Here is a 22,888-nt window from a genome sequence, read left to right on the forward strand (position 1 = left end):
CAGAAAAGCACCATTAGGCTTATGGAAAATGGACGAGCCGGTTGCCGTGCACCCGACCCATCCAGACGCTGCCCGGAGTAATGCTTATTAGGTCAGGACAAAATGATTGATCCGTCGGTACAGGTTGTTCCTTTGATGGACTGGGTCGTATCATCTTGATCTCTCCATGCCAGCTCTGCTCTTCTGAGGGAAAAAACCAGGTGGCCAAGCTCACTGCCGAGGTATAGGCCTTTTGTACAGCTAGGTAGCATACACGTGGCAGGAACAGTGTCAAACTTCTAATACTCATCCTCTGGTGGGTCTTCAGCATCATCAGGCATCCAGCCACCAGGCCGCTCAGAGCCCCTGACGGTCAAGCCGTATGCGAGCTTCTCCACCTTGAGCACCGAAGACGTCAGAGTCCTGAGCTTGACCTGGTAGCTCTTATTGTGCTGCTGTGGGAGCATCTCGAAAAAACTACCGAGGTCCTGCATATCCATCACCACGGTCCTCTCACGGCCGTCCACGGGTGGGTTGGCACTGCCGCCGGCCATCTTGCCGGTGAGGGCGGCGCTAGTGGTTGCAAAGCGCATCATCTCGCCAGAAAGGTCGAAGATGCCCATGAGGTAGTCCTCCTCGGTGACTTGGACTGCAGGCCGCGGGCTGTCGGTGGCTGCGGGCGCCGGCGGGTCTTGTGCGTCGACATCCATCTGGTCGTCGGGGTGGCCCGAGAGCTCAGCGACCTTGGCCACGGCCTCGCTGAAGCCCATGAGGCGTTGGGAGCGGAGGTAGTGGGCAAAGGTCAGGGCCTCGATCAGCTCCTCGATGCACATCATGCTGCGCGAGTAGCGGTATCGGTTGATGCCCTGGACGTCTGGGGCGACGGCGGCGAGGAGCCTGGAGATGTCGCCCAGGCGGGACTGGATGTCTTTCTCGATGTGATCAGGCAGCTCCGGCTGTATCCTGCGGATTCTGGGCCGGGTGTGTCAGTGAGACGCCCGGTGAGCCCGGCAGAGATGGGGTGAGGAGTAACCGTTGCAATGAAAATATTCTGTCGACGGCGTCAGTCACAGGCCCAACAGGGCAGCGGCAGCCCCGGGGCGGGGCAGGGCGCGCAGGCAGCGCGAGCGTCTCACATCTTCTTGCTCAAGGCGGTGATGTCCCTGGAGGCCTTGACGATCCTCTCCCTGCGTTCGTGGTGCTCATCGAGCTCGTCACGGAAGCCCTCAAACATGGGCGTGTACTCATTTCGCACGAGGGGAGCCCTGGGGCCGCTGCTCTTGGCATCGCCCCTGAAGTCCCTCTTCTGGCCTGGCATGTTCGATCTCGCGGCGGGGATGGCCCTCTTGATTCCCTGCTTCTGCTGTGGTCCGGACTGGTCGATGTCGGACATGTTGGTGGCGCTTTGACGAAGCAAAGGCTGTTTGTTGTTGGGTGAGGACGTCTTCGTACCAAATGCAGGGTTCTGAGTATTGTACCAACTGCCTCTTCCCCCACCAAACCCGCCCCCCCCCCCTTCCACAAACCCTGGCGCACCCTACCCTGCCTTCTCCCCTTGCTCACCCAGCAAGACAGTACAGTGCCTAGTACTTATTGACTGGAACCCTGGAGACGACACAGCTGGGAAAATGTTATTGCAGGCGAGTCCATCCCCTGACGAAGAACAGCGGCTGGCTCATCGCGACGCAACTGTCCCGCCCCAAAACCCTCCCAACTCGACGGCACTCGAAGGCCCAAGATGGCGCCTCTCAGGCCAGCAGACCAAGGGCGCGGCCCATCAAAGAGCCCCGGGCTCACGACCACGCTGTTCTCAAGCCCGGTGCCGCTCTACTGCACGGCGGTGCTGTTCAGGCTGGTGCTTCTGGTCTATGGCCTCTGGCAGGACGCCAACTCTCCTCTCAAGTACACAGACATTGACTACCTCGTCTTCACCGACGCAACGCGCTTCGTCTCCCAGGGCCACCCCGCCGGCCCCTACGCCAGGGAAACCTACCGCTACACGCCCCTGCTGTCGTGGGCTCTCATCCCTACCACCTGGACTGCGCCAGGAACCCCCCGCTGGGTCAATGTGGCTTGGTTCAGCTTCGGCAAGCTGCTGTTTGCCCTCGCCGATGTCGTCGCCGGCGCCCTGGTCGTCCGCGTCCTGACCATCAAGGGACGAGGCGTGCCGGCCATGGACGCGCCCACGGCGAGGAAGTTTGCCGCAATCTGGCTGCTGAACCCCATGGTCGCCACCATCAGCACGCGCGGCAGCTCCGAGGGCCTGCTGGCCGTTCTGGTCCTGGCCCTCCTCTGGGCAGTCCTGTCGAGGAGGGTCGCCCTTGCCGGTGTGCTCCTGGGCCTGGCCGTGCACTTCAAGATCTACCCCTTCATCTACGCCCCGGCCATCGTGTGGTGGATGGACCACGACCGCATGTCGCCTACGCCCGCCACCCAGTCTTCGGCACTTGGCCCCGTCGCTGCTTTCCTCACCGTGCCGCGCCTCAAGCTTGCTCTCGTAAGCTTCGGCACCTTCATGGGCCTGAACTGGACCATGTACGCTTCCTACGGGTCCCTCTTCCTTGTGCACACCTATCTCTATCACGTCACGCGTATCGACCATCGCCACAACTTTAGCCCGTACAACATCCCCCTCTACTTGGCCTCCGCTTCCCCGGATGACGTCTCCCGGGGCGTGCGCGTCGAGTCCGTGGCGTTCTTGCCGCAGCTCCTGCTGTCATGTGTTTTGATCCCTCTGATCATGGCCAAAAAGGACCTGCCAACCACCATGCTGGCGCAGACCTGGGCCTTCGTGGCATTTAACAAAGTCTGTACAAGCCAGGTACGAAAAAGCCCCCTGTTCCCTCTCCCTTTCACAACTCAACCCATGTCCTGGCTTTCGATCGCACTTCAGAACCTCAAAGCTGACAAAGGGCCGGGTGCAATCCCCGTGGGCAGTATTTTCTCTGGTATCTCGTCTTTCTCCCGCTCTATCTTCCACGCTCCTCTTTCCTGCGCAACGCCAAACTGGGAATAGCCGCCTTGCTACTCTGGGTCTTGACGCAAGCAGCGTGGCTGCAGCAGGGCTACGAGTTGGAATTCCTTGGGGAAAGCACTTTTGTGCCCGGGCTGTGGTCATCAAGTCTGGGTTTCTTCCTTGCAAATTGTTGGATCCTAGGGGTCATCGTGGGCGACGTAGCGTAGCCCGAACAATGAACGTTGCGTGTCGTCACCGTGCCATGAACGCCAAGAGATCTTGCCTTTCGGCGGGTGGCTTGTTGACTGACAAGACAGATCGGTGGGCCCATGGCCGAAAAGACAGAAACTGCTCATGTAGCGGAAAAGCTGTGCCCGCACAAGTCGAAGTGGTCCAGCTTCGGCGCATCTGAGCAACACGCGCCAGTTTACATGCAGTAGAGCAACGCCCTCGGTATGAAAACGAGCCTCGCCTACACTTGTTTGGATCCTGTGTGTTTTGCACCTCGTCTATCTGAACAGAAACAGAAATATATGGAACTCCCACGGATTGGTACGTGTATTCTCTGTAAAACAGGTTCGTGTGCAGCATGCGTGCGGAACAAATTAAAATCCAGTCAGCCCCCACTCCTTCCTGACCACGTGGCTTGGCCCGGCGGGAGGGAAAGGAATTGAGTCGATCAGATGCGTGAGCAAATTACGGCCAACCTTCAGCATCCCGCGAGCACACCATCAGTCTTCTCAAAAGCCCCTCGCGCCATGCACACACGGATATGCGTTTAACGCCGAGAGATATTTGCCAAGGATGTTAAACCGAACCAGACGCCTTTCCATGCCTCACATATCCAATCGTGGGCAAACACAAGCGGGGGGATATCATTAGGTATTAAATGGCAAACCAAAATCAAAAACGCCGTGCTTTGCTTCCACACCCATATGCAGCTGTGTGACCGGAGCTCGCCCCACGATATGATGCATCCTCGAGTTAGCTAAGCGGCCCCGTGTTTCCCGTTACTCAAAGTTTGGTGGCCCGTGACCAACCCCGCCTAAGGGACGGCAATGCCTCCCGCCAGATAAGCGTAGTTGGACAGTTTCAGGGAGAGGACCCGACTCCTGGGAAACTCGGGACTGATAACCATTCTGCCGTCTTTGTTGATGCCGACTTCACCGAAGGACTCGGCAAGATCCTCGAATTGGGCATCGGGCCGAGTGCGGTTCAGCTCGGCTACGATGGCATCGCTCCAGACGCCAGAGCACCAGCCGTCGCGCAGGATGAAGTAAGGGTTTAGAGGTGGGACCGGGGAGTCTACCAGGTAAGTCAGCGTTAGATTGTACTCACATTCGCCTTCCGAAGTAGTCTGTCGGATGGGTGTGATAAGAGAGTGTTTATGGGGGGAAGGGGGGTTGTCTCCTTCAGCCTCACTCACCTAGATCCACGTATCGGATCCGCAAGTACTCCACCGCCTTGAGTCTGCCGAGAGCCCTTATACCCGCTAGCACGAGCTGCTCAAAAGCGTTGATAAAGTTCATGTCCGTGATTCCGGAACCAGACTCGTTCCAGTGGACGACATGGCGACAGCAGTTCCTGACTGTCAGGTCGATGGTCTTCAGCCGTGTGCTTCGGGGTTCCACCAGCCGCGCAAGAAGGTCGAAGAACGCCCGGCAGACACGGCCAGTATAGGCGAAATGCTCGAGGTTTGGTGCGGCTTCGGCGAGTTTCGTGCAGAAGTGCAGTGCGTTCGAAACCTTGAGGAAGTACGGCGGAAAGGACAGCTCCCGTCGGTATTCGACCCCCTCCAAGTTCAAACTCAGGCTGGTCAGGCTCGGAGGCAGCTTCGGCAAGATCGCGGCCATACAGAGGTAGCTCTTGGACTTGGCCTTGCTGTAGTTCCCGTGCCACTCTTGGAGGTTCGGAAGTGCATAGACGATAGCGTCGAAGTCATCATCGCTCCGTATTAGGTTCCACTGCCCCTTGCACACGAGCGTCCTGACGGGCGCAATCCTGGGCAGGGGCTTCTCGTGCCCCTCCTCGAGAATGTGGTGACGCACCCTGGGGGCCTTCTTCCGTTCCCCGCCCTCGAGTGTGAGGACGCAGACCTCCGGGAGTGTGGTGCTCACAAAGTAGAAAGCTTCCTCTAGCGAGCAATTGTCAGTCGGTATGACGTATGATGCGTTGGTCAGGCCGTCGATAGTGACGGGCGGGAGAATCGAGCTGGAGAGCGCAGGGGCGTTCTTTTTTGGCTGGAACACGGCAAACCACAGCTCCACATGCTTGACGTATTGACGAAGATGTGAGTGTTCCGCGAAGAAGGCCACAGCCTCGTTCAGGGATTGCACCGTGGCCTTTATCTTGACATGACGGTACAGCCGTTCCTGGATGAGAGCCCTCCACACGCTGCTAACCAAGGCCAGTGCCGAAAGTTCCTTCCGCCTCGAATGCCTCAAGGCCGTGCCCCAGCTTCGTGTGACGCTGGGCATGCCCAAGGAGCTCTTTGACGAGGCGGACACCCTGTATCCGAACAGGTGGTCGAGTATGCATTCATGAATCTCGGCAGGGAGGTCGTCGAGGTTCGTATGCGTCAGCGGAGGATGGAGTGGCTCGTTGGTGCCGAGGATGGGAGATTCGGCAAAGTGATGGTGGTGATGGTGGTGGCCGTGGTCATGGCCTGGCTCGGAGCCGGAACCTTGCTCGGACGGACAGCTGAGACACCGAATAGTCGTCTGGCCGAGCTCGGGTTCTGGGAAGGGCGTGCTGCTCGGGCGTGCGGGCGGGGCAAAGTCCTGCATCCTAGACCCTTGGGGGAGAGGAGGGCTCGAGGCGCCGGGGGAGACGGGATTGGAGGCGATGGCCATGATGGAAGCGAGCTCGACGGTGGCCTTTCCGACGTCTTGGCGGGCGGCGGCTGAGCGATCAACAGAGGAGCGGTCGATGCTGGTCCGCCTCGTGTCGATTGACAAGGGGCCGACATGACTGTCGGGATTGAACATGGTCGCGGTCTGGACTGACATGACTGTGGGAAGGGGAGGACGGAGCCGATCGAGTCAGTTGGGACGGGTGAGTGGCACCTGTCGGGCTTGCTCTCGCTCGCATGTGGGTGTGTATGAGTGTGCTGTTGAAGTGGCGGGTTGTTGGGCGAGGATGGGCCGGGCCGCGACGGGAGGGAGTCGGTCTTTGGAGGCGATAAGGGGGGTAAAGTGGCAGGCAGCGTAGGTTACGGCCTGGCCCAGTCTGGTCGCTGTCACTATTGATGGCGAAGACCACGGCGATGTGGGTCGGCGATGTCGATGTTGATGTCGGTGTTGATGGTCGCAGAGAAGTCTTCACCCTTCTGATGGACCAGCACCGGATGAGGGCGGGCAGGCAGGGCGGGCAGTGCTGCAGCTGGCTCACAGACACAAGGAAAGAGAGAAAAAAGAGCGAAGGCGACGAGAGTAGGGGTCGCGTGAGGGCGAGACTTGGCTGGCAGCGATTGGCCGAGAACAGGGAGGCGTCGGGTAACGGGATATTGCGACGACAATGCTGGTGGGCAGCAAGCTGGAGACGAGGGCAGAAGGCCGCGTGGGCCGATGGAGAAAGAGAGAAAGAGAGAACGAAAGATGCGCCTCGAGATAGAGGCGGATGGCGGGTGCTTGGCTTTGCTTGGTCAGTTGCCTTGGTTCGAGCGGGTGGCCGTCGTCAGGGCAGCCTGAAGGATGGGGCGACGCTGTGCATGGGATAGTTACGTGGGAAAGTTAAGAGTGGTTGTGGGTGTGTGACAAGGTGGAATGGACGGGGCAGATGGAGAGGCAAGCGGTGGATGGTGAGAGAGGGTTGGCTAGAACGGGGTCCGCCGCTTTTGGGGGGGGGGCTAGGGGGGAGGGTCATCTGGTAACCCTTTCCCTCTTGGGAAACAAGGAGCAAAACCTCGACCTTGTTCAATTTGTATGGAGTCACCACACGAAGGAAGGGAGGGAGTGGGCGTGGGAGCGGGAGCGGGAGCACAGCAGCAGGGGAAGTCACAGGGACGGGCACAGCATAGGCGCAGGCGCAGGCGCAGGCGCAGGAGCGATGCGAAATGAGAATGGAATTGGATGCTGAAATGGGCACGGAACTGAACTGGCAGTGGTAGTGGAAAGCGCAAGTGCAGATGCACATGCCGATGCCGATGCCGATGCCGATGCCGATGCAGATGCAGATGCAGATTGGGCGGTGCTGAAGTGCACAAAATCGTGTGGAGTGTCGATGATGAATTACCGTCCACTGCGTCTGGGGATGGGATCGGATGGGACGGGGCCGGGACTGGGACTGGGGAGATTAAAACTGAAGACAAAAAGAGAGATAGCCGTCAGATTCATCGGGCCCGTCCATCCCAGTCCTGCTCGGAGGCTTCCTGCCATCTGCCCACCTGGGGCTATTGTGTTTGTTGTCATAAGCCATGCGGTCACCCATCCGTCCTGGATTTGTTAGTCCATCCTCTACCACACAATACCTGCCTAGGAACCTACGTACTGTGCGTCCATGTCTTGCTGTCCCATGTGGGGCGGCTGCATCAACCTCGATCACAGCCAAATCCTCACTCGCGGCTGCATCAACCTTTTTAACCTGGAGTAGGGTCCGGTCGGATTTTTAACAGTAATTACCTCCTGTGCCGCCCTCTAGATCTCTTCTGGGCGTATTTGGGGGGTTCTTTTTTCTTTCTCTTCTTTTTTTTTTTGTGGGGGGGGGGGGGGGACGCACAAGGGGCAAGGAGGCAAGGAGGCGGGCAGACATGACCAAGCCCCTGGGCGGGTTTCAGCCTCCCTCAGACACCATGCTGTGGGGTTCGTGGGCAACTGTCTAACTGTCCGACTGTCTGACTGCCTGGCGTGTCTGGTGTTTTGTGGTTCTGCGGTTCTGTGTTTTGTGTTTCGTGTTTTGTGTAATGGCCTGCCCTCGCAAGCAGCCGAGGTACCAAGCCTACGTGTGGCCAGCGGTTTGGTTTGGCAGCCCGCCACGCGTCGATGCTTCGCTTCAAACAAGGCCACACGCACGACACAACAGCTTACGACAAGACACGGCCCCCGGTGCTGATCGATCGTGATATGCAGGAATTTGAGATTCCATCTGGGGAGAGGACGAGTATCAAACCCCCCCCGCCCAAGCCCTCATCCTCGGGACAGGTTGGTATGCTGGCTTCTCCTGCTCTCCGTCCCCCTTTCCCTCCGTCCCACGCACACACACGCGCTCACACTCACACACGCACACGCACATGCACAAGCAGCCTAGTCGCCCAGTCAGCGGTCCCAAACAAAAAAAAAAAAAAAAAAAAAAAAAAAACAGAATGACCATTATTACTACAGGCATGCGGGAACGCCAAGCCACGTCTGCGTCTTGGCGGCGATCCCCTTGACAAGGTTCAAGATCTGGCACTACCCGCCTGCCCACCTGCCCACCCGTCAAACCGCCGCCCGTCTCAAGCGCTGCCGGGCTACACCTTCACAAGGGTAATAAAGGTTAATTGGCGTTGTACCTTTTCTATTGGTAATTCTGGACCCACTAGGTACCACTTCGCCCAATTTGTTAGTAAAAGCAACTTTGGGTGGAGAAGTTAAAAATCAACCTTTATTACCCCTGTGGAGGTGTACTTGTCTCTATGCTAAATTTAAGTATATAGTAAAGCAGCCGAGGGATGCACATACTATTAAATGTATAAGGCAACTTAGAAAAGATTATTTATATTGCTATAATGCCTTATAAAGAACGTGATAATCTTTAACTAATTATAGCTTATAATTTATCCTTTTTTTAATTAAACTTACATTATTAAAATATATTTAAGATAAAATGTTATAAATAAGCTATTTTTTCTTTCTTATTTTTATCTTAAAAAGCTGGTATTATTTTTATAGTGACGTATAGATAAGAAAGGAGAGTCAAGGGACCCTTCGCCAACGCCACGGAAGTCACGAATTAGGCTTCTTTGTCAGGTTTCCCTGTAGTCTACATGCGCACTATACGGTATACCGCCAGGACTGGCAGCCGGCTGGGGTCTCGCTACCTAGGTACGGTCTGGCCAATAGATGTGCCCGCGTGCCTTGCAGCCCAGCAAAAGGAGCCGCCTGGGCCGACAAGATGCAACAATGCCTAGTCTACCTGCCCAGGTATTGTTGTTACTGCAACAATCGCCCTTTAATCTGTCCGCGGCTGCGGCTCTCGATTCGGCTCTTTGATTGTTGGTTGTGACCGTGGTTGTTCGTGACTGCAGTTTATTTTACTACCAGGTACCTCCCCCCCTCCCCTCCCCGGTAAGTAAGAGCGGCCCTCTGCCGCCCCCGCCCCCCGTGGCCCCTTCCGTCTCATGTTGGCATGGACTTTTCACCTCGACGGCCTGTGGACCACTGCTTGCACATAGTAGGCGGCTGACCACTCGCACATTGTGTTATATATTGTATTAAATTACATTACATTGCACTGCACTGCACTGCCTCGGTCCTCCTTTCTCCACGCTCTCCCCGCAGGTCCAACGCCCCGGGCCGCGGCTGTCGAGGCCCGCCGGCCTTGTGTTGAGCCTCATTACCTTATCTCGACGCCGGCGCCTAGCAGGCAGCCACCGTGGCCCTCTCAAGTCGCCGAGATCTGCAGAGCCTGTGGCCTCCAGAGTTAGACGGCCCGCATGTGTGTGTGTGTGTGTGTGTGTGTGTGTGTGTGGGGACCAGAGGAAACTCCCGATAGGACAGGCCAGGCACAGCATCCCCGCCCCCAGATGCGGCGATCATGGCGCTGGGCTGGCTCGCTTTGCCTGTTTGCCTGCTTGCCTGCCTGTGCCTGCCTGTTTGTGTTTGTCCGCTCGCTCGCTCTCTCGCTCTCTCACCCTCATGTCATGACAGCAACAAGCATGTGTGTAGTCCAGGCATGCGATATAATGCAATTCAAAGGTACACGCCATGTACCATGTCGCCGCCGTCTCGCGCTGGCGGGGACTTGCAGACACAAGCCAACCGCCCCTCCCCCCATCCCAGCCTGCCACACGTTTGACTTGGCGGCAGGAGGGCTGCGTAACCCGCGTAGCTCTGGTGCAGCTGTATGCTGCTGCAAGGCACGCCGCCTTATCGTCAACGCCTACCTGCCGTCGAAGTCGTCGCCCTCGCCCTAGCCCTCGCCCTGCCCTGCCCTGCCCCGCCTCGTCTCGCCTCGTGTTTCCCCTGGCGCCATGGTATGGTGCTCTCCCAATCTATCTGCCCCCTGCGCCGTCCGCTGTCCGCTGGCCCTCACCTCACTCGTCCGCCCAGGCGAGCTCCTCCGAAAAGGGGCCCCGCCGGGCCAACACCCGCCAAGTCTACTGCGACACCCGAATCTTGATGCTTGTCTGTCCTGCCTCTGCAGAATCTACATCACAGACAGACCCATGCGCTTGGCGAACCATGGCCCTTGCCTCTCGCTAGCAGACGCGTCTCCTGAGTACCAAGTCTTTCCCGTCTTGTCCCTGATTCTGATTCTGCTGATGTTGCTTGCTGCTTGCTGCGTGCTGGGTACCTGTGTGCTGGGTGCTGTGTGCTGCGCGCTGCGCGCTGGCCCACAATGCCTTGGCTTCCCCCATTGATTTGGTTGATATATCACCTCTGCGCCCGCCCATTGTTTCCCTCGTCTCTCAATAGCAAGCCCTCTCATTCTTTCCTTCGAGCCATACCATTTTTCTCTTCTCGTGTTTTTAATTCCTAGACTTATTTGATACCCCAGCCGCTGCCCGTGGGCTCGGTCCAGTCTCCCCTCCAGACGACCACCCCCTGCTGTCTCTCAACAGAAGGCTGCTTCTTCTTCTTCCCCTTCTACTACCACTCCTTCTCTCTACTGCTTCGCCTTCTTCTTCTTGCCACTGGTTGCCGTTGTCGAGGACAGGCTCTACTTCAACCTTCCTGACCGTTTCGTTTCCCCTGGAGGTACCTTTTTCTGTGTGTGCAAGTGCTGGTCTGGCATCCTCTTCTTGGTGATACTTCTTTTCACACCACTACCACCACCGTTGTTGATACTTCTCTCTGGCCGTCACCATGGCTCCCATATCGACTCCCCTTCTCGCCTCCTTTTCCCTTCTGGCCGCCCTCGCCCTGGGAGCCCCGGCCCCATCCCCGGCCCCGGCCCGGGAACCGCAGGGTCTCGGTCTGCCTATTATGAACGCTGATGCCAAGGACATCATCCCAAACAAGTTCGTCGTCGTCTACAACGACACCTTCGACGATGATGTCGTTGCCACGCACGAGGCCTACTGGATCGATACCATCGCCAAGCGCAACATCGGCAAGCGCTCCCCCATAGACAACCGCATGCTCAGCATGACAGTCCACACCTTCACCATCGGCAGCATGCGAGCCATGTGCCTCGAGGCCGACGACGCCTCCGCCCTCGAGATCAACAGCGCCGACGAGGTCTCCTACATCGAGGCCGACGCCTATGTCCGCCTCAATGCCCTCGTCACCCAGCAGAACGCCACCACCGGCCTCGCCCGCATGTCGTCTGCACAGGCCGGGGGGTCCACCTACACCTTTGACGACTCGGCAGGCCAGGGCATCACCGCCTTCATCGTCGACACAGGCATCATGGAGGAGCACGAGGAGTTCGAGGGTCGCGCTACCTTCGCCTTCAACAGCGCCGACAACATCAATACCGACGCCAACGGCCACGGCTCCCACGTGGCTGGCACCATCGGCGGCAAGACTTTTGGCGTTGCAAAGAAGGCCACTCTGATTGGCGTCAAGGTCCTGGACGCTCAGGGAGCGGGCACCAACTCGGGGGTCATCGCAGGCATGAACTTTGGTAAGGCACTAACCTCATCAAAAATCCATACACATTCTCACCGCCCCAACCCTACCACCACCGCTCCGTCTTTCACGTCGGACACGAGTGGCTAACGGCAGAAAACAGTGGCACAAACAGCCAGGGCTAACGGCCTCTCGGGGAAGTCGGTTATGAACATGTCTCTGGGTGGCGGGCGCTCCAACGCTGTCAACCAGGCCATCAACGCCCTCCGTGCCGCAGGCGTCGTCCCTGTCGTGGCCGCTGGCAACGAGAACGTCGATGCCCAGAACGACAGCCCCGCCTCCGCCCGCGGCGCCATCACCGTCGGCGCCATCGACCAGACCACCGACCGCCGCGCCCCATTCAGCAACTTTGGCCAGTTCGTTGACGTCTTTGCCCCTGGCGTCGACGTCGAGAGCGTGGGCATCCAATCCACCACCTCCACCGAGACCCTGAGCGGGACGAGCATGGCGAGCCCTCACGTCGCCGGACTGGCGGCGTACCTGATGGCCAAGGAGAACATCACCAACATCGATGCCGTTGCCACCCGTATCACGGATCTCGCTGGTGCGACGCAGGCCCGTGTCCTGGGGAATGTAAGGGGCACGACGCCGCTGATTGCCAACAACGGCGCGATCTGATCGCTAGGACGTGCACTCACGGCGTTGAGAGTGGTTTACTTTTCCTCTGGTGGACACACCCGACCTGCATTGAACGGACGCATTGCGCTTTTGGCACATAGGCATTATTCCCTTTTTCCTGTTCTCTGTACTGATTTGCTCCGGTCCTCAGGCCTTATTTTTCAGCTTCTCTTGGTTTAGTCTCACTCTCATGGCGTGGCCCAGAATAATGGGTGGAGGAGCATGGCTTTGCGGAACCCACCATGGATAAATCCGTTTCTTGACATAGCATAGACAATGACAGAAATTCAATTCATTGATCAACACAGGTCTTGCATGTTCGCTGGGCTGTAGGCGGGTGGTTGCCATTTTGCCGCAGCTAATGGCTTGGCTGTTTCAACCAATTTTAGCAAACAGCCCTGCCTCCCTAAACTTCTCGGCAACAGCCGTGCCTGTTGAAGTGGGATTGGGGAGGATGGGGAGGCGCTATTTGTTTGTGCTTTGACTTTCGTGTACGGTGCTTTAATGGCGGTCCGGAAACGTCCCCAAGGGCTGGGCGGATGTGAGAATAGCTTGTTTGTTTCGACTCAAGAAGGGGTTATATGTGAGCACTTGTCCGGCCTAGGTCCTAGGGAGTCTAGTAAGTGTACAACCGGGACGAGCTGATCTATGCCGTCTACGCCATGCTTAATCTTATCTATGCCCTTGCTCAGCCCAGGCGCTGGCTGGAGTGGTGGTGGTACACTCCCTACTCGAGATGCGAGCTTCACGAACATTGAATACATACAGACCTATCTGCTGATACTTCTCCATTGTCAGAATCACCCGAGCAGGCAGTAGCGAGCTCTTGTACCTAGGTATGATAGTGTTGAAACTTCCCGTCACTAACGCTCGTCCGTTCTCTCTGGGGCCTCTGTTTCCGTCTCATTATGCAAAAATTGGCGACTGCCGTATTAGAATGCAAAGTTAGAAGTATTCAGGCACGACGGGCTCTTGCCAATCTCTTACTCGATGGACTTCGATGGGACAAATTTGGCAAGTTCGCTTCTCTACCTGACCACTCTCCATAGTTGAGCGAGAGTTCCTTGACATTTTGGATCGACATCACAATCTGGCAAATAGAGGGGGGGGGGGGAAACATTGTCCTCATGCGTAGCAAATCTTGGTCCTCGATGGACCCGATGGTCTGAAACATGAGAGGGACTCGGGGATCAACAGTGGCCAGTTCTCTCCCCACCTTGGTTCCCAATAATCGTGCTATTCCGACTTCGTGGGGTTGGAAGAGGCGAATCCCCATGCTCAGCCTCTTCTCGATATGTATAAGCAAGAGATTCCCAAACCCGGCATCCCCCGCAGCACTCGAGTCGCCCGAATACTGTTCAGAAGAAACATGACGGCCGATCGTGTCGACATGGTCACATGCCATCTACACAGGACATCACAAAATGTAGCAGACGGCACCCGGATATTTCGGGGCAATAGTAGGTTCTTCGCCCTCCAATTGCGAGCTTCTCCAACGACAAGATATTTGCTGCCCGGCGCGATCGTCATGAAAGCAGTTACTCGTGAACATTTCCAAAGAATAGCATTATCATTACTGCTTTCGATGACGAAAGGTATTGCCGCATTGATGTTGAGCCCCCACAAAGCCTGATAGGAAAGTACAAGTACAAGGCAAAAGATAAAAAGATCAAGCATTCTCTTGCAGTCGTACATTTGCAAATCGGCTGGTACGTAGCATTGGATACGCGAGCATATCAGGCCATCGAACGCGAACAATTGTTAGCCTTGTCCACAGCAAACACCAGGCAGGGTACGGCGGTGTCGGTTGTGACGAAATGGGCCCGACTGGAAGCTGATATCTAGGCAACTATCTCCCAATGGCCTTCAATGCCGATTGCGGATGGTTTCCGCCACGGCCGTCCAGCTCACGGCGGTGTGTGTGAAGCATGCTACAGGCCATGAGCTGAAAATGGTCAGTACAAACACACTGAGATACGACGTTCTGACTTAAGGGTCGTTGGACGGCGAGACAAGAGCCAACGACTAAACAGGTACTGGCCATATTTACACATGACATCAGCCTGCGTAACTTAACAGCAGGCAGCCTGCTACAGAAACCGCGGGCCTTTGACGTGTTTCGTGGAACGGCACTGAGCAATGCAGAGCATTAGCAATGGAGGACGCCTCTGCCCGAGCGGTCGTGCGTTCATAGTCTTCATTATTACATATTATAGCGAGGGCAGTTTCGGCCGTCTCGCACGCCCGTCGTCATCTTGTGTGTGTTTCTCTGTTCAGTCTACTTGGTGACGGAGAGATCCAAGGCAACTCCCACCGTTCTTCTCTGACCTCACCGTAGGACTCGACACTATGGCGAAAATCAGCAGGCCCAGGTGTTCCCGTAGCCTCAATCTAGCTAGCCCACGAACCCATCCCCTCAAGGCTCAGAGCCTCATCAGATCAAAATCTCGGACCCAGGATGTTCCCCCTGCGCTGATCCCCTCCTAATAGGCAGCGTCCGCAGTACAGAAGTAGTGTACTGAAGGTGCTCGTGCAGGCTCCTTATCATGCGCTGGAGCTCATCCTTGACCTCGTCCTGGGAGCCAGTTGCCTGCAGCACGCTGACCATGGGAGCCCGCGGCATGTACGGGATTGCAGGTATGGGTGCGTCCGAGTCGACATCCGAGTCCTCGATGGTAATAGACACGTGGCTGTCATCGGCATGGGCGGCTGCGTCGTCCGATGTGTCGTTGGCGCTATCAGATGGCGGAGTAAGCACCACGTCCCCCGACGTCGGGGTCGATGGGATGATGCCAAGACCAATCTCGTCAGGTACATAAATGGAGGGCTCCCTTTCGTGAATTGACGAAATCGAACTGGTCGAGCCAAAGCCATCGGGAACATACAGGGATGGTTCCCTGTTGCTCCGTGGGATTGCATCGTCCAACATGTGGAAAGTCCTCTCGCGGCTGCTTCTCGGGGGCCCGTCGTCTGAGACGTAGAGAGAAGGTTCTCTGTTGGCCGAGGGAAAGGAATCTTCCAGGTTGAACTGGAACGACTTCTGATGTGACAGGGTGGGCCTCCACGTGTCCGAGGTCGCAGAGGAAGCCTCGGAGGTTGCAGTCGCGGGACGGAGAGACTCGCCGTTCTCACCGACGAGACTGGCGTCGAGATCGATCATGCTAGAGGTTGAGAACCGACTAACTTCCAAACTGGTCGCTGCGCGTGGCGGCAGTGTCACGTGTAGCGAGTCTTCTTGGCGATGTCCTGCCATGGTAGTGGGGAGAGAGTCCAATGCCATGTAGTCATCCTCGTCGTTCTCGTCGTGGGACTGGAACCACTGCCCCTCGAGGCGGGGGTTTGACGCAGTCGCGGCCGAAAACGACCAGTCCTGTGTGCGTCGATGGTCAAGGCTGGACTGGCTCCTTGCAATTTCTGGTCGGTCAGGCTGCACAAGACCCCCCACAGTGGCGTTTGCAAAACTCCAGTCCTGGGTGCGGCGGTGATCCATTGTCGACTGGCTTCTATAAAGCTGGCTCTCCCTGCGGTTGTCCTGTTCATCGTCTTGGGTGGATTCCTCGCCAATTGCCGCTGGAAAAGACCAATCTTGGGTGCGGCGGCGGTCCAAAGTGGTCTGACTTCTCCCGAGCGGCCTGATGCTTTGTCGACTTGCTCTAAAAGTGTCCATCTGCATATCAGCGTATCGAGAAAGCCTCCCGCCATCCAGAGACTCGTCAAGGTCGATTAACCCGGATTCCCGGATCGTCTGGTGCTTTGAGACGGGGAAACTGGCCTTAATAGTCTCTCCCTCCTCCATGTCTGCGAACCGAGATAGCCTGTCGCCGTCAAGCGACAAGTCAAGGTCGATCAACGATTCCCGAGGAGGTGCCGAGCCTGTGCTGCCTTCCTTCGGAGTACCCATCTCGCCCATTTCAGGCGCTGAAGAAGGCATGGGTCTGCCATAGAACAGCCGCGCATTTTCCTCGTAATTCGTGATGGTGTTGGGATCGAACGCCTTCTCGAGAGGAGCCTTCAGGACTGGAATGTTGGGCGGTCTGCGACGACGACCCTGTTGCTTTGGGGGTGGAGGCATCATCGAAACGCGAGGTCCATACGCATCGTACACAGCTTGAGCCTGACTATCACCAAGAACCCTCTGATCCATCTCGCCAACCATGGTATCGAAGTTCCAGTCGTCATTATGTGAAGGTTGCGAGGGTTCATCACCAGCCGGTGCTTGCGCGCCGCCTGCGTTGAAAAGCGACATCCGGTTTCCACCTTGGACTTCCCACAATCGATATGCGTTCACGAGCATGGAGAGGCTCTTTGTCGGGTAGTCGCGCTCCGTGTTGAAAATGTACGGGTGTCCCTGTATCTGGCCGATGGAAGGGCGATCTCTTGGGTCCTCGGTCATGCAGAAGGCGACCAGATCTTTTAGGCTATCCGAGAACTGATCCCCTTCGAGCCGAGGAACGTGCTGCTTGAGGTACGAGCCGAACTGGGATGGATCAAACCGCGACATGTTCTTAGCATTAGGGGGCAGCCCAGTGGCGGCTTCGAAAGCAAGGGACCCGAAAGCCCAGATATCGACCTCGGTCCCGTACGAGACGGACATGTCAAAAAGCTCCGGGGCCATCCAGTTCAGCGTGCCGGTGACCGTGCTCCTCTTGTCGAACTTGGTCTCAATGATGCCAGCGACCCCGAAGTCGCACAGCTGGACGCCGCCGACCTCGGTGACCAACACATTGGCGCACTTGATATCGCGATGGATGATGCCTTCCTTGTGGACCCATTTGAGTGCCTCGGCCACTTCACGCAGAATCGGAACGATCCACTTCTCTGGAAGACCGCCTGATGGTCGCATCAGGGTTGAAACGCTTCCGCCGCCGCAGTACTCGGTGATAATCCACATGGAGGGGCCGACGAGGAGCGTTTCGATGACGGTGTTGATGTTCCGGGCGCCGCTCTCACCGAGCTTCTTGAGCGTGTTGACCTCCTTTAGAATGTCCTGGAAGGTGTCAGCCGCACCGGGCGCAAGGCTGTCTCCCTCGTCGATGCTGATGATCTTGACGGCGACGAGGCGGCCCGAACCAGCCGCCCTGGCCTTGTAGACGCGCCCGAAACTGCCCTTTCCAATGAGCTCAGACAAGGCGTAGGATGGAGGGTTTCTTCCAGCCTCGCCGCATTCACGCACAATGCGCTTCTGCATCTTGTCGGCATCCTCGATGGCTTTCTTCTTGGTGGCCGGGAGGTCGGCGACACCAAGTTGCAAAGAAGCCATGCTCACGCCCCGCCGCGAAGTGACCGTGCGACAGACAAGTGAGGAGATGGGACTTGCATCAACAGCTTAGCTGTCCAGACAGTGTGGTGGTGGGCAACAACGGGACGAGCAGAGGCGTAGGGTTGAGGCTGGTTCTGAGCCCGAGACTGGCGGTGTGCGGAGGTGTTTGCACTGAGTTGCAAGCAGCACCCGGTTGCCGTCTCGGTCGCCGACCTGACCTAAGCACGGATGGATGTATGTTTCTGGAAACCCAACACTCGGCCTCACACTGGGCATCGATGGTCCGGAAGTCTGGCGAGCGCCCAACTCGGCGGGCGGGATGGACACTGGACCGCTCACTGGGTTCAGCGGCCCATGCAAGCCTCCACGTCCCGAGAGGGGGGTTCGGGCGTGTCAATCAGGGTGTGCAGGTTATCAAGAACCTCTCTAGCAAGGGACCATGTTCAGCCTGGACGGCTGGATGGGCGAAGAAGGTGTTGTGAAGAGGTGACAAGGCATCAAGAGGGAGTCGATGTGGCCAGTCGAACATTGATTGTGCATCAGGGATAAGTTGGCAAGGCAGGGGCCACTGATGCTTACTAAGGCTGCACACCTCAACCAAGTATCAGGTAGTCAGTCCCTCACAACGACACGTCAAGTTTGGAAACGCGCCAGGCCGGCGAACAAAAATAAATACATCTGGTGTAGCGCTCATCATCTCAAGACCAATACGGGACGAATCGCAGTGGTCCACCCACAGGAATAGACATGTGTGTTGCTGGGCTGGATCTAGGGCTTTTTATTTTCATGTCCAGGTAACGAAAGCGACCTCGCCCCTGCTTGATGGATGGGCTCACAGGGTATCTACGATCCTACACTCCAAAGGTTTGCAAACCCGGCCTCGCCTTCGACCTCAGGCCATTCGATGCGTTTGACCAATCGCGTGCCCATGGACGGACGAAGCAGTTTCCTCCTCTGCCTCTGCCTCTGCCTCTGTGACACACACCTCCTACTCCCAAAAGAACTACATCTAAGAGAAGTGGGAAGGGAAATCGAGAGGAAGAAAGGAAAGGGAAAGGAGGGGAAGGGCAAAGAACATTCACCCGGGTCCACCGGATATAAGGTCCTCGCTTAACGAGACTGCTCCAGGATCGTAACCTCAACAGCCACATAGTCTCATCAAGGATATGTTCGCAATCCATACGCAGGAGCCTTGCTGGCGAGCCAACCCAGCACGGCCTCTGGAATGTGTCCGGGAACCAGACTTTGAATGCCGCATCCATCAATATCAGCATTTCTTGGCACAAACCACAGTCATCGGGGTAGACTGGGTTGCAATTTGACATCCATGCTTTTGTGACTGGTCATTTGTGAAGTTCTCCGCTCGTTGTTCAGAGGAGCCGCCTTTTAATGGCAAGACCACGGCCCGGGACGAGGCCCTATTCACGGCCTTGCCGTCAGGACCCAGTCTGGGACTTGCAAGAGATTGCAGAGAGACCTGCGAGAAGATATGTATTATGTTATTAGTATCAGCTGTATTCCTCAATTCCCGCTGGGCTCGCATGTATCAAAGCTCATGTCGTCAGCAAACGAGTCGAGTTTTGGTATACCGGTTCCGTCGAGCCTTGGTATACCAGTATTCACGTAACGTGTCGTCATTTTACATTCCCTCATCAGCGCCAAAAGCGCTGTCATGTCATTACAGTTCCTCGTGCCCACCAGTGGTCGGCGCGCCACCTGGCGCTGGTGCAACCAGTGGGTCGGGCGAGCTGGGTGGGAAGAGCTTGGACCACTCGAGGTTGTCGGTGATCTTGTCGAACCTGGCTCCCCAAGAACCACGCCAGTGCAATCTGTAATGCGTCAGTAAGCTAGCCCGATAGCCAAAGGAGATGGGCATCAGCATACCATCAAGCCCCCAACGAATACCAGAACGATGAGGACAGCCAGGATAAGGTACATGGCCTCAGTCTTGTCCACCGCCTCCTCGCGTTCCCGCTGGACCGTCTTGGCCTTATCCGCGGCCGACAACTTGTTGACGTCTTGGGTGGGGAATATCCTTTCAATGAACTGCTCAATTTTGCCGCACTGGATGCCGATGGCCAGGAAGTTGGGGTCTCTCGGGTCGGCTTTTTGATGTATCTTCCGGACATAGCGCCGGAAGACGTCGCTCACAACTCTGAGGTTTTGCGTCGACTCGATCATCAGTTGGCAAGCGTCACCCTTGGTGATCTTGATGTTTCTGTCGAAGATGTCAGGATTCATGAAAACGAGTTCCAAGGTCGCGATTGCCATCGACTGGGGAATGGCCACGAAGTTGAACACGCTCTGCTCCCTGACCGCGGCCATGTAGTAAAGGCATTCGTCGGCATGTTTCAAGGCGTTCAGAACCATCTCCGACCCGCAATAGAGTGCCTTTTGCCGGTTTTCCGGCTTGAAAAGGTCTTCCATCTTGTCGACGTGCTTGCTCCAGATCTCTTTCGGCCACCACTTCTTGCCCTCGTCATGGTCCTCGCGAACGTCGCGGATGATATTGACCTTTTGCAGGAACTGGCCCATGGACTCGGTGAGCTCTGGCCGTTCATTGAGCGCGGGGTTGGCAAGGTTGGATTGGACGAAAAGCCGGGTCAGACCCTCGCCGACCAGACCTGCGACGTAGTGGCAGTACAGCTCGTAGTCCTTAATAGAAGTGACGCCGTCCTTGTTCAGCTCGCCATTGAGTGCAAAGTCTGCCATGCCGTTGCCCATCTTTTCAGTGATGCTCTCGATGATGTTGCGGTATTCCAACTTGGTCTTCTTGAGCTCGGCGACCACATCATCGAAGTGTACCAGTAGCTCGCGGTCCTTCTCGTTGGGCCCGTTGCCGGTGAAAGTCCAGCCATCAATGAGCATGTTTTGGTGAAAATCACGCAACAGAGGCTCCTTTGTCTCGACGTCGAGAGTCATGTCGTCCTCGATGGTGTCGAGGCCACGCAATACAAGGTAGAAGAGGGTGATGGGCATCAGGAGCTCGGGATTGAGTTCTTGTATGACGGCGGAAAAGCTGCGGGAAGTCATGTTGAGGAACCTGAAGCATGACGCCTCTGTTGGGGTCTCCTTGCTGGGGTCGCGATGGTGCACGGGGTCGTGCCATACTTTCCTGTGACAGACAGTCAGCCTAGAAGCGAGGGGCAGATAGCCAGGCGGGAAGCCGGCAGCGTTGGCTCGCTCACCATTGTATGATGCTGCGGAGTTGGATGGGGTGGAAAAGGAAGTAGAGAGCTTGTTTTGCGGCGCCCATGTTGAGGGTCGGTCAACGACGGTCAGAGATGGCCAGGCAGTGGAGGCGGAGAAGCAGGAAGATGCTGTGGTCAATGGGCAGCGGGCAGGGTGGTTGAGCGGGCAGGATGAGGATTTTGTGGGAAGGGGGTCAGTCGGTGTTGCTTGGGGGAGGGGTTGGTGACGGCGACGGCGACAGTCGATGGGGAATGATGACGATGATGAGACCTTTTGGGGGTAGGGGCGTGGGGATGGTAGGTCACAACATGAAGTGAGAGAAGAAGGAGACTGGAGTAAATAGAGTCGATGGTGACAGGCCACGGACACACGACAGATGGCAGACAAGACAGACAAGACAGACAAGACACACATACACGCACACACGCACAGAACGGCACGGGCAGGACGGGGTAGCGCGTCCAAGATTTGATGAAGAAAATCTTGGCCAGGAGGTGAAGGAGCGGCACACTAATTTTCCAATGGAGCAGCAGAGCAAAGCAGCTGGTTAGTCAGTTCCAATGTGGGGCGTCCACCGCCCAGCGCCCAGGAGTTGGCCCGTTCACCTGCCCATCTTAGGTCAGGTACCTAGGTACATACCTGTCCATACACCTAGGTAGAGGACAACAGATCGATAGACCTTGACATATCACTACTCAGGTTGCTATCAGCGCCGTAATCGAGCAAATGTGTGAATACCCGCCTCGTCCGACTGCATGCTGCCCACTAGGTACTACCTAGTGTGCATCACGACATGTATAGCATAGTAGAGGTATCTACCAAGGTACTGCACCATCCACTTAGCACAGGTTGGTGTTGGTGTTGGTAGTGGTGGAGTGGTCAAATACCGGCTCAACGGCGTGCCTAGGTACCTAGGTATTCATGTTTTTATGTTCTGCGTAGGGTGCCACGAGCCAGACGGTTTGGGCAGGCTGGCTGGAAAATGGAAAACACACTTACTCACTCATCTTTCCTGCGGCTGGATTCGGCCTGGTCAAAGAGGCCGTCCTGGACCCCTGAATCGAGCCTGTTCAGACGGCATAGGCGGTCAAGGGCCTTTTTCCAGCCAGACAGGCCAGACAGCGAAGAAGGGTCCAGCCCAATTGAGCCAGCTGCCCGCTCTAGCCCCCCCCTGTCCATGTCACGGACTATGGGCCATGCGCACATGGCTGCCCATGTGCCACGCAATGCACAACACGCAATCAAACCACGACGACCCTGGTGTAAGCACTGTCATGTCGTATCCTGTGGTGTCCTGTGTTATGCCCCCAGCTCCTTCTTGCTTTACCTGCCTCACCCAGGCCCGTCGGGTACGGTAGTGCGGTGGTCTCTTTCGGGCTGTGTGTGTGTGTGTGTGTGTGTGCGCGCGCGCGCGCGACAATATCTAGGTAGGTATGCAGGTGTCATATGCAGGTCGAAGAAGATCGCCCAACTTGCAGATGGAACTTGTCCATTAACACTGCGATGCCCAAACACCTCGTCTCATTACCCTGAGACAACATCCCAAGACATGATGGCATGGCGTGCATGGCTTCATCACGCTGCCCTCAACTGCGCCTTCTCTCTTGGGGATCTTGTCGAGCAGCAGAAGCAAATGGAGACAGACTACCCAGGTGCCTTGTCTTCTGGGCAACTCAGCGCCGCAGAAAACCCTGCGGACTGTCAATGCAATGCCACCCCAGATACAGAGACACCCGGATGCCACCACACTCTGCCACAGGAGCATGGAGATCGATCCCTGGCTTCCCGCAGCTTGTCCGTCCATCCTCCACCTGCAGCCACGGGCCACGGGCCACGGCCCCTGCCCGTCCAACCCCCCCCTCCTTCCAGAGCCCTGCAGCTCCAATAGCGTGGGCGCGTCCCTGGGTTAGCCTGACTCTGACTCTGCTGACATCTGAATTAAATCTAGGGACGTCGAGACTCGTTAGTCGAGACCCTCCCTTGCTGAGCTTAGCTGGCCTACATGCCCCTTGATCCTATTTAACTTCATCATCAGCCTGCTTGGCTGCTGGTTCTTACCTTCCGTTTCTTCGTCTCCCTCCGTCCCTCACACACCTTCACGCTGATTGGCAT

The 22,888-nt window shown here is 56.7% G+C and overlaps 6 protein-coding genes across 6 annotated transcripts; 2 read left to right on the top strand and 4 right to left on the bottom strand.

Annotated features, from left to right (window-relative positions):
• Nucleotides 1-278: 278 nt before the first annotated feature.
• INS49_002028 (uncharacterized protein) lies at nt 279-1,372 on the bottom strand (the record flags this gene model as incomplete). Its single annotated transcript, XM_043162847.1, has 2 exons — nt 279-951; nt 1,116-1,372. The coding sequence occupies 2 exons, from the start codon at nt 1,370-1,372 to the stop codon at nt 279-281; spliced, it is 930 nt and encodes a 309-aa protein (XP_043031353.1).
• Nucleotides 1,373-1,717: 345 nt separating this feature from the next.
• On the top strand, nt 1,718-3,375 carry INS49_002029 (uncharacterized protein; the record flags this gene model as incomplete). Its single annotated transcript, XM_043162848.1, has 3 exons — nt 1,718-2,800; nt 2,917-3,153; nt 3,253-3,375. 3 exons carry the CDS (start codon nt 1,718-1,720, stop codon nt 3,373-3,375), a joined length of 1,443 nt encoding a protein of 480 aa, XP_043031354.1.
• Nucleotides 3,376-3,980: 605 nt separating this feature from the next.
• Nucleotides 3,981-5,943, bottom strand: INS49_002030 (uncharacterized protein; the record flags this gene model as incomplete). The annotated part of the gene is made up of 2 exons (XM_043162849.1): nt 3,981-4,279; nt 4,362-5,943. The coding sequence occupies 2 exons, from the start codon at nt 5,941-5,943 to the stop codon at nt 3,981-3,983; spliced, it is 1,881 nt and encodes a 626-aa protein (XP_043031355.1).
• A 4,995-nt stretch (nt 5,944-10,938) lies between these two features.
• Nucleotides 10,939-12,324, top strand: INS49_002031 (uncharacterized protein; the record flags this gene model as incomplete). The annotated part of the gene is made up of 2 exons (XM_043162850.1): nt 10,939-11,701; nt 11,810-12,324. 2 exons carry the CDS (start codon nt 10,939-10,941, stop codon nt 12,322-12,324), a joined length of 1,278 nt encoding a protein of 425 aa, XP_043031356.1.
• A 2,434-nt stretch (nt 12,325-14,758) lies between these two features.
• INS49_002032 (uncharacterized protein) lies at nt 14,759-17,584 on the bottom strand (the record flags this gene model as incomplete). The annotated part of the gene is made up of 1 exon (XM_043162851.1): nt 14,759-17,584. The coding sequence occupies one exon, from the start codon at nt 17,582-17,584 to the stop codon at nt 14,759-14,761; it is 2,826 nt and encodes a 941-aa protein (XP_043031357.1).
• Nucleotides 17,585-19,262: 1,678 nt separating this feature from the next.
• INS49_002033 (uncharacterized protein) lies at nt 19,263-20,840 on the bottom strand (the record flags this gene model as incomplete). The annotated part of the gene is made up of 4 exons (XM_043162852.1): nt 19,263-19,332; nt 19,400-19,413; nt 19,469-20,699; nt 20,773-20,840. 4 exons carry the CDS (start codon nt 20,838-20,840, stop codon nt 19,263-19,265), a joined length of 1,383 nt encoding a protein of 460 aa, XP_043031358.1.
• Nucleotides 20,841-22,888: the final 2,048 nt, after the last annotated feature.

This window comes from Diaporthe citri (assembly GCF_014595645.1).
Source record: "Diaporthe citri strain NFHF-8-4 chromosome Unknown scaffold_1, whole genome shotgun sequence".
NCBI lineage: Eukaryota > Fungi > Ascomycota > Sordariomycetes > Diaporthales > Diaporthaceae > Diaporthe > Diaporthe citri.